Genomic DNA, 20,272 nt, shown 5'->3' with positions numbered 1-20,272 from the left:
TTACCTTGAACTGCATTTAATCTCCCTGTCCCTCCATCTTTGGTACTGCCACAGTTGTCAACATGCAGAGGAAAACCAATCCCTTCACAAACTGAAGAAAGCCTCATGGATTCTTCTATTTTACCCTGGTCACTAATCCTCCTCCCTGTCTCATACATCTAATAGCAATGCTTTTATGTTGCACAACAAGCTTATGAGAAGGGAAATTAAGAAAAATAGAAATACAATTTGCCAATTGAGGATTTTAAGTAAAAACTGATCACCAATTACAGTAGCTTAAAAACTCCATGAGGACTGAGACTTATGATTGTCTTTTACTGCTGTATCCTCAGGAGCACAAAGAAGACATTTAATGAACATTCATTGAAAGAATAAATCACAAGAAAACAACTGCCACTTTTTCATTACTTGATTAAAACGCCATTTCAGTTTTAAGAGATGAGCTTAGGGAGAGGCTGAGGGCTTACCTATATAGTCAGGAATGTTTGCAAGTAAATAAAATAATTTCTCCTTGTAAATTCACTATCCAAATCTAAGTCTCCCTAAAGCACATTAAGTTCTGTTTATTCACTTTCATTAAAAGCACAAACACCAGATTTTCAGAGGTCTAAACCTAAATATTTGTAATTTGTTTTGTTTTAAAGAATTTTTTTTCATTTCTATAGAAAATGTTAGAACTGAAGTTGCAGAAGGTAACTATGCAAATTTAATCATATTGGGATTTTACATTTCTAATGATTCTTCTCTATTGAAAACAATTAGATAAATTCTACATGAAGTCAAGTCTGACAAGTGTTAACTAATATTTGAACTGTATGTGTCAGACACAGTTCCAAAATATACATATTAAACTTCACAACCCAATGAGACAGGTGCCATTATCCCCAAATTCTAGATAACTTGGGAGCAGAGGTTTGGTGGCTTTGCTTACTTCACACAGGTACAAGACGGACCAAGAATCTGAACCAGCAGTGTGATCCCAGAGCCTCTTGCAGTGGCTAATGGGTCACCTGGAGAAAGGATGCCTCTCTTATACATCCTGGAATTCATGAGATGCTTGATATGCTTCTCCATGTAACCTAACCAGCTAGTCAGTGTGCTGTTTATTCTTGTGCCCTTTACTCCCATGAAAACACATTCTTGGCATAAAATAAGAAATTAAAATTCTTTTGAACATTTGTATAAAGTTTTGTTTTCATAATATATACTTCCTCGCTAGATATCATTTTAAAAAACAAATAGAAACACCCAAGGCTTTAAATTCCCTGTTCATTGATAATGAAAGGGTCCAGTTTGTGCTGTGTTCCAGCGTCATAATTTAAGAGTTGACATAAGAACTCAAATCCAGTTCTTAAATCTTTAAACAGTGTAAAAAAAAAAATTCTGAGGTACCTTTTTGGAAAATTAGTATTTCAAGTTATCAGGTCTTATAACAAAATATAGCAAACCTATGAATCTCAGTTACTTAATCCAGAAGGGAATTAGATTACCATCTTAAATCTGGTTAAACTCTAAAATTGTTTCTTGAATTATGAAGAACTTTCAACTATAATAAAAGAGCACTGTAGAAGGTTACCTTAGGTGCTGTTTTGGCTTGCATAGAGAACTATCCCTATGGCAAACTACTGAAAGATACACAGTAAAAGTAATGATTAAGTTTTTACTTTATTTTAGAAAAAAAACGTTTACAATTGGTGCCAAAAAGCAGTTTATCATGAGTTCAACAAGTTAGTTGTAATACAGACTTTCAAAAACCTGTACTGATTAGTCCAAAGTAGAAACTTATCTTTTGCCCACTCTTGGATTTAGACACATTCAGAAAAAATATATATTTGTAAAAATAAAACAACAACCCTAATCCATCTAATTGATAGTCTTAACATTCCACATTGGTTTATTTGAAAAATTTCTGTATAAGAAGAATAGCTGGGTGTTTTTCCCAGTCCTACTTCCATGTCATATGAAGCAATGATGAAGATATTTAAACTTACTGCAAAACTAAAACAAAAAATCTCCCAAATCAAAATACGAGAAACATCATTATCAATAAAATCCATTAAACGAAGACAAGGGGGCTGTTTTAACAACACACACAGACCCCTCCTTCAATCGCAGAACATTCGGCATCTTAATGTATTGATAAAGCAGGTAACAGGAAGCACTACGTGTGAAGAAGAAAAGTCTACTAGACCTCAAACAAGTTTCAGATAATACTAGTTAGAAACATATTGGTGCATACACTGAAACAAAAAAGACTGCCAGCTGTGGCTGTAAGGGGTACGTAAGAACTGATAAAAGCATGTATCTTCTGTCTTTGACCATCCCTAAATGTTGTCTGAGCACCAGATTCAGCAACAGCAAGGATCTGCAATTCTGATTTTGGAAACTGGAGAGAAGAAATTTGTTGCAACTGAAAGAGAAGGCAGAATTCCAATTTCCTGAAGGATCACATTCTTCTTATATAATCATAGGATTCATCATGGAATTACAATACCAATAATCGTCTACTAGGTTAAATTATTAACAGATCAATATTTAGAGTAAAGCTCTGATATCACTTTGAAGTGAAAAGCACACTAGTAAACAAAGTTTAAAATTTGCTTTGTGAGAAATTTGACAATGTAAATAAAAATATCCCTGAATAGAAACAAGTAAAAAGCAACATTTTAATACAAAAAGAAATAAAATTATTCACTTACAAACCACCTACACATTTTGTTTCCCAATAAACACATTTTAAAGGTACAGAGTCAGAAGCAACAATATAGAGCTATGAAAAGGATAACAGAACTAAGGCATTCATTTACAAAGAACAGTATCACAGAGCACAAAGGATGGTCGGTGTGTTTTTGATCACATACACACTGAGCTTTACTTTTTTTCCTATTGAGGTCTATTTTACAATGGTGACTGACAAAATACATAGACCAACATTTAAAGTGGTAAACATGAAGGAAAACCATCAAGGGCATTATCTGTAACTATTTCCTCATGTCAGTTCCCTCACTAGTCTGAGTTTCTGCACTTATTGAATCTTTGTATTACCACCAAACAAGCCTGACCACTGGGAACGCTTAACTTTAATTTCCCCACAGAATCCCTCCTTATTCTTTGGAGAGGAATCTATTTGTTAAATCAGCACTGATCTCCAGTTTCCATTTAAGAATATTTCATTTTAGTATTTCCCCAAATTGCCAGTTACTGCATCTTTAAAAAGTTGTTGATGGGAGGTATCAAACTTTATGAATGAGTATTTAATTATTAAATACAAAAAGAGCACATGGATATAATCAAACAAAAAGTACTAACATTTCCTTAGCACTCAAAATACAAGTTTCAGTTCAGTCCTGATTAGTATAACATCAAAAACATTCAAGAGCTACCCCTGGCACCAAAGCCCTATATAATTTCAGTGTCAGGACAAGGAGTTACATATTTTACAAATGATTCAACATTCTTAAATCTTCAATAAAATCCTTTACACTGGATAAGTGAACTACTCAAATAACCACTCAAATAAAAGTTACTGAATAAGAATTCTGTAACTTAGGTAAAATAAAGGCCTTAAAACTAACAAATTAATCTACAATAAACCGACTAAACTATTATTACAAAATACCAATATTTAAGACATTACATGGGCTAGAATTCCTGTATGATGACTTCTTATGGATGAGAGATGAGAGGTACTCACTGACATGGTGACAAAGCTGAAAGAAGGGAAATGACTGGCTCATCTCATTCTTGCTGTTTGACCTGTGGATCATGTCACTCACTACAACAGACATGCCATGGCACTCCATAATACATGTGTAACAGTAAACTTTATGTGCATGTACATGTATACACATACACACATATTTTGGACAAGTCACTATAAAGTTTGTATATAATAAACAAAAATGATATATATTACTTTTCAAAACACAAATTTTTTATAAAAGGGAATTTTAGAAGAAATGTCAATATATACAATAAAAATAAAACAAAACAAAAATACTGGGCTACTTTGGCTAGAGCAAGGTAGAGTTTAAGAAAGACCATTTCTTTCTAACCAATGAGACAGCTGGTTAAAGCATACTGCAGGTCATGGGCTGGGCCAAAACCACTGCGTCTAGTACAGCTGGGTGATTTTGCAAAGGTCAGTCACAAAACTGTTTCCTCCACTAAATAGGCCCATAAGAAAATTTCATAATAATGCAACTGAGTATAAAGATAAAAGTAACATTTCCTCTCCTTTAAAAATAACTAATAAAATAAAAACACTATGCTATATAAAATGACATTATTTTTAACCTCACAGTCTTAATTTGACATATGGAAAAAGTAGTTTTCCTTAAAGTGCCTGTATCTTAAAGACTTAATTTTGTCCATAAAAACCTTATCCAAAATATAAGAGGAGGAATGGATGTGGTAGATGTAGATATTATTTTTCTACCAAACGTATCTTCTACCTGAATGACCAATTTAAATATTTTGCACAAAAATCTTATTACAGAATATTCAGATAGAGAAACATGCAAACAGAATTGATCTGTTACAGTAACATCTATAAAGGCAAACTCTGATGGAGTGAATGGAATTTGTTTTAGACAAACCGTTCATCTCTGCTCTGAAAACGTCTCTCTGTTTATGGAAAGACTGCTTTAATCCATGCAGTTGATACTAGCAAAATACAAATGACATTTTCTCTTCTTCAAAAACCATGATTAAATTTCTAAATTTAATAAATAGACTCTTTAATAATTTGAAATTCTATCAAATATTTCATCATTGCAGTCTCAGTCTTTCTTCTTTTCCAATACATCCTTAGGCTCTTGAGCAGAGGGCACCAGAGATCCTCCGGCACTCGGTTCCTGCTGCTCTCTGCTCTCTTCTCTCTGTTCTTGGCTTTCCACTTCACTTTTAGACACTTCATATCTCTCTTCTATATAACCTCCATCTGTGTCAGCTGTGTAGATTCCATAGCACATGATACTGATGACACCCAGTGGCAGCCCAAAGAGAAAGCAGCCCATAAGTGGTGAGCTCTTGAATATAGACTGTGGAGAGAGAATTCAAACTCAGTTCCCCTCGGGTGTAATTCTGATATATAAGAAGTATAAAATAAATTTAAAACCACTACAGACTTTTGCATATTCAGCTTTCTTAGTTCTGATAAATAAATGGTGATAGCTGGGCAATTGCCTACCATATTGCAGACACTGTAAGAGAAATTCTGTATCTGTACATGTGAATGTATGATGGCAGACCAGCTGTGGGCAGCAGAACAGTATCTTTCAAATCTTTCAAAACATTTTTTTGAAAGATACTTATTTCTCTCACATTACCTGCAGAGGCCTCTTTAAGATGGCTACTATGTGCCCAACAGCTTTACAGCTATTTGCTTCTGTAGAAGCACGGGTTCCTTACCATGAAGAGTGTATACATAGTCTCTCCACATGGCATTTTTAATATTTGTTACTCATTTGTTTAGTAGAAAAGTCTCAGTAATTTCCTAATTTCCCTTAGTTTATATGCTATCTTCTCAGCTTCAATAAAAGCAAAAATAATTTTACTGAATAGGTATTCCTGCTATAATACATTTTATGTGTTGTGTCTGTAGCTCCTGAGAATGCTATAGGTAAGTTCAGAAGACAGAAAGATCATTTTGGATTGAGATAACAAGGAAGACTTCACACAGTAAGGGCCTATTTTGATATACACACACAGACATATATATATATATATATATATAATATATATATTATATATAATTATATATATATAAAATTATAAATAATATATGTAAGTATATATATAAGTATGTATGTGTGTCTATCTTTCTATCTATATAGATGAGGTTAATATTTAAAGAAGAGTGAGGCAGAATAATGTATAGCATAAACACTAGCAAAGCAAGTAGTTCCAGGAAACCTTATGCAATATGCAAAAACCAGTAAGGAAAATATTTTAGATGAACAGAGTATTCTGATGTGCATCACCAGAAAAGGGAAAATGACCAAAACTGATCACACACAATGTGCTAAGGGCCCAGGCTATCTTGAGAGCAACAGGAAAATAAAAAAAAAAAATGTGATAAGTAAATTGAATGATCCTGTTTAAGTTAAAGATTACTCAATTTTACTTCTCACCAAAAAGGAAGACAAGCTTTATTTTCATGTTTGCTTTGGTCCATAATAAGTGAAAATACCCATGAAGAAGCTCATGATAGATAATGGAACTAAGTTGGCTCAAACAAATTAAAGTGCCTCTGCTATCACGGTGATTGGGAGTTGAAACAGGGAAAGAGAACATTTCCTTAGAATATTTTCGATATGTTGTAAGAACTTTTGTAAATACCTATGTACCCCCACCCAGCACAACAACAACAACAATAAAAACAATAATATTAATAAAAGGAATAATAAAAAGAATATAGTTTCAAGCAAGAAGGCACAGGTTCAAGAACTGAATGGAATCATTAGCACAGCAGCCAGGGAAAAGAAAATGCCAGAAAAGAGATGCTGTAAAGACATCAGAGATGTAATAATTAGCCTGCAATCAGTGAGGCTGAGTGGTTTCAGACAGGGAAAAGAAGAGGAAAGTAGAATGGCAGAGAAAATAAGGTGAGTGTAGACAGTGGAGGGAATATAGCAGCAAAGTAACTAGGAAGGGAAGACAAAAGTACAATCAGGGAAAAGTTACTTATTATTTTTATATTATACTTACCTATGTAACAACTACAAATAAACACTGGGATAAACAAATGAAAGAATACATGGCTTGAGAGGCTTGACCCACCACATTTCAATTCTACATTTAAAGTCTGCTTTTTAAACAAAGAAGGAGAAGACAAAAAAATATATATAAAGGAGGGAAGGAAAGGGCAGAGGAAAGACAGAAGGAATTAGAATCTCTGTAAATGATCTTACATATTTAGCAACTGGGCAAAGTTTCGAATTTATAGGGATGTTTAAAGTTTTAAGATCAAAAATATTACTTCAACAACTGCAAAAAAGGAAAATGATGCAAGACACATCATTTTCTTCAACAAAAGTGACCAATCAGCAGAAGATAACACTTAGTGGAACTAAAAAATTCGTATTATCTATACCTTCATCAAATTTCAGAAATTAAGTAAAACCTTTCCATGATAGGTTGAAATAATAAAACTGTATATTAGCAACTTTGAATAGAGAAATTTCTACCTATGAATGTTTTCTTAATGCAAATACTGACTAAACTCATATCCCGCAAATTAAAGACATACGTTGATCCAGTCCTTCAAAATACCATTAGACACAAACAGCTACTACTTTAACTATCAATGACACTAAAAAGTCAGAACTTACCACAATAGTAGATTTGGCATCAAATACTATTCTTTTCAATCTTTGCAAAATGCTATCACCTCCTTGGGCCTTCAATTCAACAGGAAAAAATATTTAATCACTATCACTTTACTTTTCTGTTATCTAATCAAATAATTACACGTCAAAAGGTTAACTTAAAAATATTATATAAATCACCCTGAAAAACCACGAGTTTGACATTTACTGTTTTTTTCTGATAGTCATTCTAAATCCTTGTGTTAACACACCCTAATTGTGCAGTGAAAAAAAGCATTCTCTCCTATTCATACCCCATGCCAGCTTGGTTGGAGCTGGCCCACCTCTGTGTCCAGGACTGCCCAGGTTTTGATTTTAGCTGGGACCAACTGCTAATGTAGAACTGCAGGAGACCTTTGCTACCACATAGAGAAAGTCTCCCAAAGATGAAACTTAACAAGAAGTGCAGAAAGGCAGAGAGGAAAATTACTGATGGAATCAATCAAATTCCTGCATTCAGCCACCCCAGCAGTCTGGCTCACTCCTTAAATTCCTAAGCTGCAGAACTAATAACAGCTGTTAATTACACAGTTTAAATATGCTTTCACTAAATTACAAAAAGAAGGGCTTTTCACTCGTACAGATTAGTTTCATTTTAACCAAAGTATCATTTCCACCGATATAAAATTCCCAGTATGCGATTAGGAGTGTTTCTCAAACTTCTTGATTTTAATTCAAGGTACATAACACTCATTAAGTCTTTCAAATAAAGTGTGTGTAAAGCAGAAACAAAATTCTCACAAAATAGTAGTTAAACTTTTTGAAAGCAATGAAGATTCTTATTTCCTTATTTTATTTTGGTCTACTGAATTATGATGTGTGCTGGTTCCAACCTGATTGTGATCTGAGAACTCATGACATTTTAACATGAGTTTCAACACAATTTGAAATAAGATTTAGAGAAAATAAATACAAAAGTCTATTGTTTTACTTATTTTTGAGAAATATTTTTTAAGATTATGTTTAGAATGCTCTAGTGTGGCTCTGATTCTCAAAATTCTCTAGGAAATTGTGGTCTTTTCAAACCGACCAACTTTTAGAGAATCAGTTCTGATAACAATTCAATTGTCCCTTTGGAATCAGAAAAGTAGTACTAAGAGTGAGGAAAGTACACTACAGAAATTCCCAAACAAAATGTAGGCCTCTTAGCATTCTCAGCCCAATCTGAAATGTCTGGGAGAATGAGATTGCATGTGATACAGAGAAAAAAATGCACGGAAGCCCATTCCCTCTCACCCCTCACGCCCAAGTGATGGCTAACTATCCTTTTCAGAATCAGAAGAAGTAACTAGTTTCTATTCCTCCTTCTCCCCTCCAACCCTCTGAAAATGGAACTGAACCACTTACTTCTACTGTGCCATCCAAAATGCTATTAATGAACTGGACCATGTCTTTGGCGTCCTTAATCCGTCTATCTAGCAAAAAGTATTGTTGGTTTGAAGTATTCAGTACAACTACAGTTGGCACTGTCAATTCACTGAAAATATAAAAACCAAAGAAATCAAAATACACATTAAACATGGAGATACCAAATATTCTGGTACTTATTTGTATCTCAGTAACCATAATTATAAAAACAGAAGTGTATTAAATGACTTTGCCTCCCTTTACCTACAAATCAGCATCAATTTTAAAGCTGATTAAATAAAGATTATATGATAAACATAACAAACCACATAATGATGGCTGAGAAGTCACAATTAAACTTAAATAGGTTATGTATTTATTTGTTTATTTTAGTTTATTTATGGAGTAGTGGAATTTTAACTCAGGACCTCATGCTTGCTAGTCAGGCATTTTACTATTTAAGTCACACCCCAAGAAGGGTGGGGTCATATGTTTTTGCCCAGGGTCAGCCTTGGACAATGATCCTCTTACTTATGGGGAATCTGCACAGCTGGGACCACAGGCACATGCCACCATGCCTGGCTTATTTAGTGAGATGGTGTCTTGTTAATTTGCCGAGGCTGGCCTTAAACCACCATCTTCCCAAACTCTTCCTCCCATGTAGCTGTGATTACAGAAGTGACACAACGTGCCCAGTCAACAACAAAAGTTATGAGGTGTGAATTATCAGTTTCTATATAATATTACACATAAAACCCCACCTCAGTTAGATGGTATGCAGGAAATCAGGAAAAAGCATGGACAGCAGGGTCATACTGTTTGTGTTTAAATATCTGAGTGTTCTCTTAAAAGTTGCAGATGTGCTTGGCTCAGCGGCTTGCACATGTGATCACAACTATGTGGGAGGCTGAGATCAGGAGGACTGTGGTTATAGGCCAGGCAAAAAAGTTTGTGTGACTCCATCTAAAAGAAAAAAAGTTGGGCATGGTTGGCGCACACCTGTCACCCCAGTGATGGTGGGAAGTTTAAAACAGGAGGGTCATGGTCCATGCCACCCTGGGCAAAAAGTGAAACTTTTCTCCAAAATAACCAGAGCAAAAAAGGATGGAGGTGCTTCTCAAGAAGAGAGTGTCTGCCTGCCAAGCAAGTCTTGAGTTCAAACCCCAGTAACCGCCAAAACAAATCAAACCACTCAGCAAGTTTCAAATACAGAATTTAGAATTTTTCAACAGGAGAATGTTTACATGAGAATATACCAACTGTTTTTCTGTTTCAGCCCTTTAACTCTTCTGCCCATTTCACAGAAAGAGAAAATTAAAAACTGTTGCAATTACAGCAAAATCACTCAGTACTTTACTTACTCCATCAGCAAGGTATTTATGTAGCCATTTCCATCCATATGGCCAAACTGAAAATCCCTAACAGACAGTGACAACAAAGGAGAGGGGAGGGAACAAGAGTAAGCTTTAAAAAAGTAAACAAGAGAACAAAGTGAACTTTATAGCAAATGCCTTACATGTAAATCATCACGATATATAGAAAAGTACAAAATCTACTGGCTTTTGAGATCCAAAAGCCAATGAGTATTAGTACGAAATTTTAACAAGACACAGCTACTTCACTGATGCAAGTTTTAAAAGCAGGGAAGTAAAAGTTTTCTACCTGAAATATGTTTACAAAAAACCTCCTGTTTACTATAAAACAGAATTACTCAGAAGATGTCACCTACTGTGTACCATGACAACTGCACAATGACCTTTTACTAGAAGATGTGGAAGAAAATAATAACTAACAAATTTATACTACTATCTTTCATGGCAGAAAATAGAATGATTTGGGATACAATAAAATTATGTCTGATGTCATTTTATACTCAGTTATTCTTTGAATTCTTATTATACTGATCTCTGACTTCTGATTGCTCACTTAATCTCAAATTTATGAATATATGTACATATTTTCTTCACATAAAACTTGTCTCAAATACTATCAGGAAGCAGGTATAGTACAAATCGTACATAAAACAGAGCGTTTTTTCCTCCAGCTCATATGACAGACCATCAGTGAATTTCAAGATCCAGACAGGTAAGCTGAAATTCAACAGGCTATCGTTTACATCAGTTCCTGATTCACCTTTGAAAGTATGCAGTGCAGACTGAGGACTCCTTATCTGAAAGGCTTGGAACCAGAAGTGTTTCAGATTTGACTTTTTAAGGTGGGGGGTGGGGGCACCTACATGTACACACAAAATTCATTTCTGTTTCACATATACCTCATACACACAGCATGAAGGAAATTTCATACGACAGTTTAAAGGAGCACTCGTTCTGACTGCTACCTGTCACCACGAGATCAGGAATTTTCCATTCATCCGGTCATATCAGAGCTCAAACGTTGCAGGTCTTAGAGCAGTCTGAATTTCAGATTTTCAGGTTAGGATGCTCACCCTATGCTATGCTTGCTTTACTACAACACACAAATAAAAATAAAGGAATCTTCCAGAAAGCAAGCACATACCTATGGAAATGGTCTCTATGATCTCTAGCAACTTCCTGAATAATTGACTTTAATCTGCAGAATAAAAAGCATATAAATACATCAACTTTTTCTTTGAAAAGTGTATTATACTTATTCAAACACAACATCTGCTGCCTTCTAGTGAAGAAAAATATGGGCCCATGTGAAGTTTATCTAAAGCCATGTAAAGTCTGAATTGCCTGACATCTGACGCTTAAAACTATTTCAAGGTAACTTACCTGGTATGCTCAAGTGATGTATTTTTCTCATCAATGACTGCAATAGCCACAAGCTTTCCTGAAATTAAGAATGACACAACCCTCATTTTACAAACTCTTCAACTAGTACTTTTCTGGTTGATAGAGAAAAAAAAATGTTTCTAGAGTTGAATTGCAATTATTGTATCATAAATCAAAATACTATGGCAAACTGTTCTCTAGTCTTCCCATATTCTCCTTTCTAGCCAAACTGACCTACCAGTTTCTTAAAACAGCTGTATCACTTTCACAAAACCATTTCATATGTACTTTGTGGAAGTATTCTGCACATGGAAATATGTAGTCAGTCACTCAAACTCAGACCAAATATTGCTTCCTGAGGAAAATTTTCACTGGCCCTTTCAAAGTACATTAATTTATTCTGAAATATTCTTTATATATGTAGAGTGAATCAGTGAATTATTGAACTGTCAATGATAAATTTCTTCCCTCTTCTCTTCCCTAAAATGTAAATAAAAGTATATTTATAATAATTTACATACTTAAATTGCATTTTTCATGTCACTTACAAATTGACAAAAGTAATTATTTTGTCAAAAGCTAAAACCATAAGGAATAAGTTGACAGAAGATGTTTACTAAAAATTGTTGTAGCTATAAAAGAATGGTATATGACAGTAAGAATATAATTTTTACATGGGCATTCCCTTTGATACCATGGATCACTACTTGCCAGCAGTAATACACAGAACTATCAGAGTCACATTTCCTTAACCCTACGTGGAACATAATCACATCCACCTCTGGTACCCTCTCTAGGAATGCAGCACCATGGTGATGGGGCCGGGGAGCCAGATGCCTGGTATTATGTTCTAGGCACTTCACCAAAGTCCTGGGAGAACAGTGAAGTACCAGCATTTATATGCTGTGTAATTTTATCACAGGAAACTTCAATTTATTTTAGGAAACTAACACCATTTCATAGTTACTGGGAGTTAACTGAGGCAACATACACAAAACTACTGGGATATTATCTGCCTCACAGCAAGAACACAAATGTAGGATTGAGTCAATTTTTCAATAGCACCCCCCACTGAAATGTTGCTTTCCCTAATCCAATCTCTCTTCATACATCTCCAGATTCCACACCATCTAGCCTCTATTTTTAACCTTTTACTGAAAACATTAGTTCAGAACAATCATTTCCCTACTTGGAAAACATAATACTCAGTGTTCTGTTTTCATTGCTTGCTTCTTTAATTTCCAACTGCCTTATGAGTTGTCATTTTCTTTTTTCCTCCAGAATGTCTGCAATATGTGGGTTGTCATACCATGGGCTCCATCATCCCATGGGTTATAAGAAATACAGGTACAGTTTTTCAAGTATTAATTAATAATTATTAAGTGCTAAATAATGCAGCAGACACTAGGCTAGTTGTGGAAGACACAGTGATGAGCAAATGCAGGCACAGCTCTGCACTTGTGAATGCACAGGCAGGTAGGGAGAGAGACATTGTCACCAGATATACCTCCAGTTAAAATAAAGATGTGTTCTGAGAGAAAGAAGCATGGTGCTATACAACAGTATTTCAGAATAAATTAATGTAGTTTGGGGGGGCCCATGAAGATTTGCGTAAGGAAGCAAAAGCTTATTTCCATCCCACTTAACATACCATTAAGAATGGAAACAAACATGGTAACCATACCCTTCATTTCTCATTTCTAGTGAGCTATAAATGTACAAAACACTTCCTCCTAAAACAGCTTCTTATACTTTTTGCTAACTATGAGACCATATAATTAACCTCATACAGTTCCTACTGTGTAGTCATAAGTGTTTTGACTGTCATTTAACTTCATTTGGTTCACTTCTCCCCTCTCACAAGTAAAAGCAGGCATCACAAGGTTGTAGTAAGTTTTATTTCAGCAAGTGGCCTCCTGCACATAGGTTTTTCGTAACTTAGACTTTCTCATTCCCTTATCATCCACAGTGTCTTACCTGTCACCATCAGTTCTGTTAGTGAACCCTCTATTAGATAATCTTTGACATACATATCAGTCTCTGTTCTTATAAAGCAGAACTAGCATTCAGGTCTACTTTAATTATGAAATAGAGAAGAAGATCCATTTTCTACAGAACCAGGTTTAAGTAATCAATTAATGAAAAATTGTGTAGAACAAAAGAGAATTATACATATGCTACCTGTGTCTCCAAGTTCATACAAGAGGAAGCCATCCATAGTTAGATAATTCTGAAATCTCTCTCTGTTGATCCATGATGACAGATCACCATCTTCGTACTCTTAAAAATAAAACAAACTAAATAAATAATAGTAAAAATACTGTATGATGGTTATAATGTTTTAATCTAATATGTACAAAACACTTGACATAGGATCTTAATTTTTTTTTTTTAATTTTAATTTTCTTTCTCCTTTGTGGTACTGGGCTTTGAATTCAAGGCCTCATGCTTACTAGGTAGGTGCTATCCCACTTGAGCCACTCTGCCAGCCCTTTTCTGTGCTGGATACTTCTTTGGAGATAGGGTCTCATGAACTATTTGCCTGGGTTGGCTTTAAACCATGATCCTCTTGATGTCTGCCTCCTGAATAACTAGGATTACGGGTGTGAGCCATTAGCACCCAGCTAGGATCTTAATTCTAAAACAAGAAGTTTTATTTTTAGTAATCTATTATAAGCAAGCAATCAGATATATAAAAAGAATTAATGTACAAACCAATGTTTTACTATAGCATCATTTAAAATATCAAAAATTAACATAAAGGAAATAATTAAAATGTTCTAAGTCAAAATTGGATAGATGTTTCTATATGTTGGGAAGCACCATTTATAATTTGTTAAAAAAAAGAAAACTAAGGATGAGTACTTGTCATACAAATCAATAAGCAGTGATGTCACACTGCAGAAAATAAAGTATGAAAAGGTAGTGACAGAATGACAAAATGAAGGCATGTAACCCTATGTGGGAATCCAGACAATGGCTGTGCAATGATGGTGGCACTATGGCAATTTTTACAAAAATTTCTTTGTTGTGCTCTGACATTTTTCTGTCTTTACCACTTTTTCTCATGACCAACTTAAACACACATATAAAACCACAGTACATTAGCTTTTTTCCAATATACAATACTTTCTGTTAAATAGAAAATATAATACTCAAGAGAAATATTATATCCTGATTAAAAATATAATTTTGAAGTGGATTTGAAAAATTATTACAATCACATGAAAAAGAAGCCAATGTACAGCAAAGGTCTCTAAAGGCCTACCAATATGTCTGGTTGAAGACTGGATTATACTGACTTCTTGGAAGGTGTGCTTTTTCTGTCACTTGCATTGCTAAACAAAACATTTTTAAGTTATCAAACCTATAAAATAATGCAAATCTGAAAGTATTTATGAGTGTGGAGTTACAAATTAGAAAAATAAACCTAAAACTAGAGGTTGATTATTGGGCCACAGTCTTTACTCCATGTCAAAAGCAAATTCTAAAGACTGCTTGCACTAAGCGATAACATTGAAACACTTCACAAAACAAACTAAACTCTTGAGGCCAATGCTTCCAAACTTACTAGCAACAATTAAGTATTAGAATAAACGTCTGAAAAAACGGCCTATAAATACTGTCTACTGCATGCCAGAAAAGCTTGGCCTTTACAGTGCCAGTAGAAACTTCATACATTGCTCCTGTCTCAAGCACAAAAGACACATCTGAAACACGGAGAACTAAGAAGGGCTTCTTTTTTAAGGCAGGCTCCAAGAATACATTTAAATCTAAATAGATATGACTGGGCTTTTTGCTATAAAAAACAAGTGGCTCTCCGAGTTGTTATGGACAGAATAAGAGATCTAAAGGTAGAACCTTGACACCACTGACTACCTTTTTAAAGTTGGAAAAAAAAGTCTCTTACTTCTTTTTCTTCATCTGTAAAACAGTAAGAATATTGGCCTAAAATAACTATTTTGATGACAACATACATTAAGTGCTTATCACATAAGGAACATAGTCACAAGAAGCAGGTGGGAAGAACAGATGTAGACGTGATTACTGTCCATCTCACTCTACATATACAGGTTTCTCTTCAGTTCCTCTTTAGGCTTGATGTCTCATACAAACATCCAATGAATGAACATATGAATGTAGCTACTATTTAACTATATCATACCTCATCTAACATGCTCAGTTATTACTGTTGCAATCTGAGGACAATTCACCTATCTGCCATACTACCTACCTCACAGATTACTTTGAGGATAAAATAAGTAAAGTAGGTAAGAAAGTACACCTGCTGTATAGTGGCAGCATAAATGGTAGTTATTATTCCATAGCAAGATACTAAATTCAATTCTTATATTTCTGAAAGACAATGAAGATTAGAAATGCTTAGTTCTTACACGACTGACAACAAAAGTATTACTTTCACTTTTAATCAAAACATCAAAATGTTTTTATTGGACATTCTTCTGTTCATTTAAATTTAGTAATTCAAACTCTACAGCTCCTAAGTCATTCTTTCTTTTCTGATAGAATTCAATTCTGTAGAATAAAAAAATAACTATATTCTAGAATGCTCCTGCAGTTAATGGAATGTTCCACATCTGTGGTCTTTCACAGTACTCATAAGCCACATATGGCCACCGGCTAGTAAGAATGAGAAATGTTATCTTTGTGTATTAGATTTTCACTTAGAATGTTACTGAGACTCCCAGTAGGTGAGACTTTGCATTCATCTTCACTGTCCTGTCCAACAGATGTCAAGTTCCCCCGCTCCCTCTAGAAATTTAAAGTAGCTCATGATCTGCCTGTGACTTCGCTTCACTGCCCTGGGAGCCCTGGTTCCCTTCTTGGGAACCCTGAGAGTAGGAATTTGATGTTATTAGCGAACTAGTAACAGTTTTAGGTGTTCTGACAGCATGTGGTAATCTAAAAATAAAAATCTGCATTTGTAGAGAAGTATAATGAAGTACATAGTGATGAAATGTCACTGGGGTTTGCTTTAAGATGCTCCAAAAAAGGGGGAAAAAAAAGAAAAAAAAAGAGCTGAAGCAAATGCGCTAAGATTTTGGTAACTGTTTAAACTTAGTGATATTATATCATTCTCTTTATGATGTATGTTTGATATCAAAATAAAAAATCTATAGCAGGAACGCATATTTGCTTTGATGTAGTTTATCTGACAGAGGGAGAGATGTAGCTAGGGCAGGATGCATGGAAATGTCACACTTGAAGATATTTTATTCCTTCATCTTTGTATATGTATGAAATGTTAGATTATCTTTTAAAATTTAATTCTGAACATTTTAATGCACAAGTTTTAATTTTCAAAAAGGCAGATTTAAAAAATACACTAGACAACACTTGAATAATATACTTTTTATAGAAAAACTACCATTGAAGGGTTAAAAAAAATCATCATCACTTGACTAAAGGCAATTGTAAGCAATAGTAGCATTTGCAGAATCTTTAATAAACACCCCCTGTAACAGACATAGCATTTTAATTTTAAAGGATTTTACATGATATAAACTCTGGAACTTACCATCATAAACAAAGTAAGTTCTATCTTTGAAAACAAGCACAGCAGGCATCTCTTTCAGTGTCACATACTGTAAAACATTAGAAGTTTAAGCAACTTTTATCACTTGAAATTTTTAATTAGTAGCTATGATTTAAAAACTATAGAAGTATACCAGAAAAACACATGCACACACTCACACAAACAAGAAGAATAGAAAATGAATAAGAAAAAGAGTACAGCCAACCTCAAGCTCGTCTAAAGACTGTATATAGAAGTCTGGCACACGGTCCTGTTTGCCATAGTAAAACTCATAGGATATTCACAGAGCTGACAACAGATCTAAAGTCATCATTCTGAGAAGCACACAGCCATTTTGGAAGCAGAAAGCAGGACCAAGGCCTCAATCAGTGTGTCTAGGGTTGACACATCCCATCCCTTACCAGCTACACGATAAGGAGCCAAACACTTTAGCTAGGGGTGTCTGCTGCATCCTCCCATGACAAAAGGACATTGAGAACGCCTACCTCACAGGGTAGTTATGAGTATATTAGATAACATGGGAACTTCTTTACAAACAACTTTCAACTTTATTAAGAAAGGATTCATTTAGAAAATACCTGCTTCCCTCCATTTTGTACTTATTCTAAACTACATGAGAATGGCAATAATGGAAACAACAATAAAGAGGCAGGAATTATCTCAGGACAGAGAAAATGAAACAGAAATGATGTGCTTGCATTAGCACTAAAACAAATGATAGAGCACCAAGAAAAGAACTACATAGGGCTTAGGTAAGGTTCTGTGAACAAGTATGACTCCATTTACTTGCTCTTGGCAACTCATCCCCAAAGATCTTGGGAGGTACTTTTCAACATTAAGCTCCTTGCCTTTCAAAGATATCTCTAGTGGACCTTCCTAGAAGAATGCTACACAGTCTGAAGATGTGCACTGATCATCTAGTTCCACCTACTTCCAATCTCTGTGTCCCTTTAAGCTCATTACCTCATCTCAATGTCATCTATTTACATGCCATTTTTCTCAGTCATCTTTGAGTATTCTTAAGTTAAAAATGTCTTAATTCACCTCTGTGTTCTCTTACTGCATTTACTGGAGTTTTCATAAATCCTAGTTGTAAAACTGATGGAATTTTGAACGAGCAACATTAATATTCAAAGTAATAAAAAACCACTAAATTATGGACTTTATACTTTGAGAATTCTCTACTATAGTAAAATTCCCATATTATTTTGAAATATTATTTTTTCTAGCAGATTTTTACAACTACATGTACAAGACCTAAAGAAAGGATGAAAAATACGGAATTAAAATGCTCAAAGAAACTACTTGAGAAGGCTAATAATAAAAGTACTGCACAACCGTGTTTGCCCATGTGGCAAGTGCCACTTATACCCATTCCGAGCTTCTGGGGTCTAGGGATCCAGACTAAGACACCCCATTATTACAGGAAGAGTCATATGGTGTCAGCACCTAGAACTGAGCAGACCCATGGCACACTCTAAGTGAAACGGCCTGCAAGGCTTTGCAGATGAGGGCCTACAATGAATTCTCAGCTCTGTCTAATACAAAAATGTAGTCCACTGGACTGAAGAGACACAAAAGTATTACAAATTCTACTTCTAGTTGCTTCAGGCCTTATGTCACATGTTGGAATTACACAATAGTGGTAACCTTGGGGATTACTTGTTTGAGATCTGATAGTAAACATGGCCTTCTTCCAGACCATATTTCCTTTCCCGCCAAAAGTAGATAGATAAATACAAGATACCCCACAAAATAATTTATCTCACACCAAACTAAAGAAAACTGAAGTGGGTTTTTAACCAAAAATTGTTTGAGGTTCTCTAACAAAGTTGAAAACCATTTCAGAACACATATTTATAAGATAAATATCTATATACATATTGCAGGAAACATTAAACATACATTCAAGGTAAGACCATAATAATCTTCCTCATAAAAATATTTAAGCACTAGCCAGAGTGGTGGTATATGCCTGTAATACCAGTTACTGGGGAGGTGAAGGTTCGATTAAACCTAAAAGAAGAGCCCTGGTGCTTTTCCTTCAGTTTTCCTTGTGTTATTGTCAAATCTCTCAGGTTCCCTGCTTATTAAAAATTATCTAGGGAGAAGTCCATACTTGTGGTCTCTGCTTTCTTGCTTGCCATAGGTGGCTCTTAAGTGACATCAAGGCATCTGTCCCCACTACGCCTCTCAAAACCACCACCAACCTCTGTAAGAACAAACACCGTGACTGCTCTTCTTTTCCTCACCTTGATCATGACATAAGCATCGGCCATACCTGGCTGCTCCTTTTCTAAACACTTTCTAAATTTTAGCTTTTCACTCATCTTGATTGCCTACTGCATTATTTCTTCTCATTTTCCTATGCTGTCTTCAGGTTCTAGGCCCTTTAATTTCTTAAAACAAAACAAAAAAAAACAAAAAAAAAAACTACATGCCATGCCCAAAACATTTTCTCCCGCAATCTTCTTTTTTGTGGTACTGGTCTTCAACCCAGGCCCTTGCACATGCTATGGAGATGCTTGAACACTCGACCCATGCCACCAGCCCTTTTGTTTGTATTTTGTTTTTTGAGACAGGGTCTTATTAATTTTGTCTAGGCTGGTCCTGAACCTGAAATCCTCCTGAGGAGCTGGAATTACAGGCACACACTACCACACCTGGCTACTCCTGCAATCTTAACACTGGACCCCATATCCACTGCTTATTTTAAGCTAGTCCTTGGATGTCTAATAGGTCACACTAAATTAAATTAAAGTGAACAATTCAAAGGTCTTGATCACTTCCCTACTTCTCAACCTGTTCCTTCCCCAATATTCTCCAAGTTCACAAACACCACCACCATCCACTCAGATGTACAAACAAAAAGCATTTGTTGCCCTTAACGCAGAGAAACTAAAGCAGATACCTTAAAAGCAACTGAGGCCAATAGGAGAAGGGGACCAGGAACTAGAGAAAAGGTTAGATGAAAAAGAATTAACCTAGAAGGTAACACACACGCACAGGAAATTAATGTGAGCCAACTCCCTATATAGCTATCCTTATCTCAACAGCACAAACCCTTGTTCCTTCCTATTATTGCTTATACTCTCTGTACAACAAAATTAGAAATAAGGGCAAAATAGTTTCTGCTGGGTATTGAGGGGGTAGGGAGCAGAGGGAGGGGACAGAGAGGGTGGTAAGGGAGGGGGTGGGGGCAGGGGGGAGAAATGACCCAAGCCTTGTATGCACATATGAAT

At 35.2% G+C, this 20,272-nt stretch overlaps 1 protein-coding gene across 3 annotated transcripts in view; it reads right to left on the bottom strand.

Annotated features, from left to right (window-relative positions):
* Positions 1 to 1,646: 1,646 nt before the first annotated feature.
* Tmx3 (thioredoxin related transmembrane protein 3) overlaps positions 1,647 to 20,272 on the bottom strand; it is a 37,985-nt gene continuing 19,359 nt past the window's right edge. For 2 of the 3 annotated variants that reach the window (XM_074069664.1, XM_020171124.2), the window contains 8 exons: positions 17,013 to 17,079; positions 13,655 to 13,753; positions 11,474 to 11,531; positions 11,235 to 11,288; positions 10,079 to 10,135; positions 8,718 to 8,847; positions 7,335 to 7,403; positions 1,647 to 5,042 (listed from right to left, as the gene is read on the bottom strand). In XM_074069664.1, coding sequence (XP_073925765.1) covers positions 4,782 to 5,042; positions 7,335 to 7,403; positions 8,718 to 8,847; positions 10,079 to 10,135; positions 11,235 to 11,288; positions 11,474 to 11,531; positions 13,655 to 13,753; positions 17,013 to 17,079 — 795 coding nt within the window. In that variant the 3' untranslated portion in view covers positions 1,647 to 4,781. The remainder of the gene's footprint in view (positions 5,043 to 7,334; positions 7,404 to 8,717; positions 8,848 to 10,078; positions 10,136 to 11,234; positions 11,289 to 11,473; positions 11,532 to 13,654; positions 13,754 to 17,012; positions 17,080 to 20,272) is intronic. The other variant, XM_074069665.1, reaches the window with a different exon arrangement.

This window comes from Castor canadensis, chromosome 4 (genome assembly GCF_047511655.1).
Source record: "Castor canadensis chromosome 4, mCasCan1.hap1v2, whole genome shotgun sequence".
NCBI classification, from domain to species: Eukaryota; Metazoa; Chordata; class Mammalia; order Rodentia; family Castoridae; genus Castor; species Castor canadensis.
Note: the sequence above shows the minus strand (reverse complement) of the source record. Positions and strands in the feature narration are given on the sequence as shown.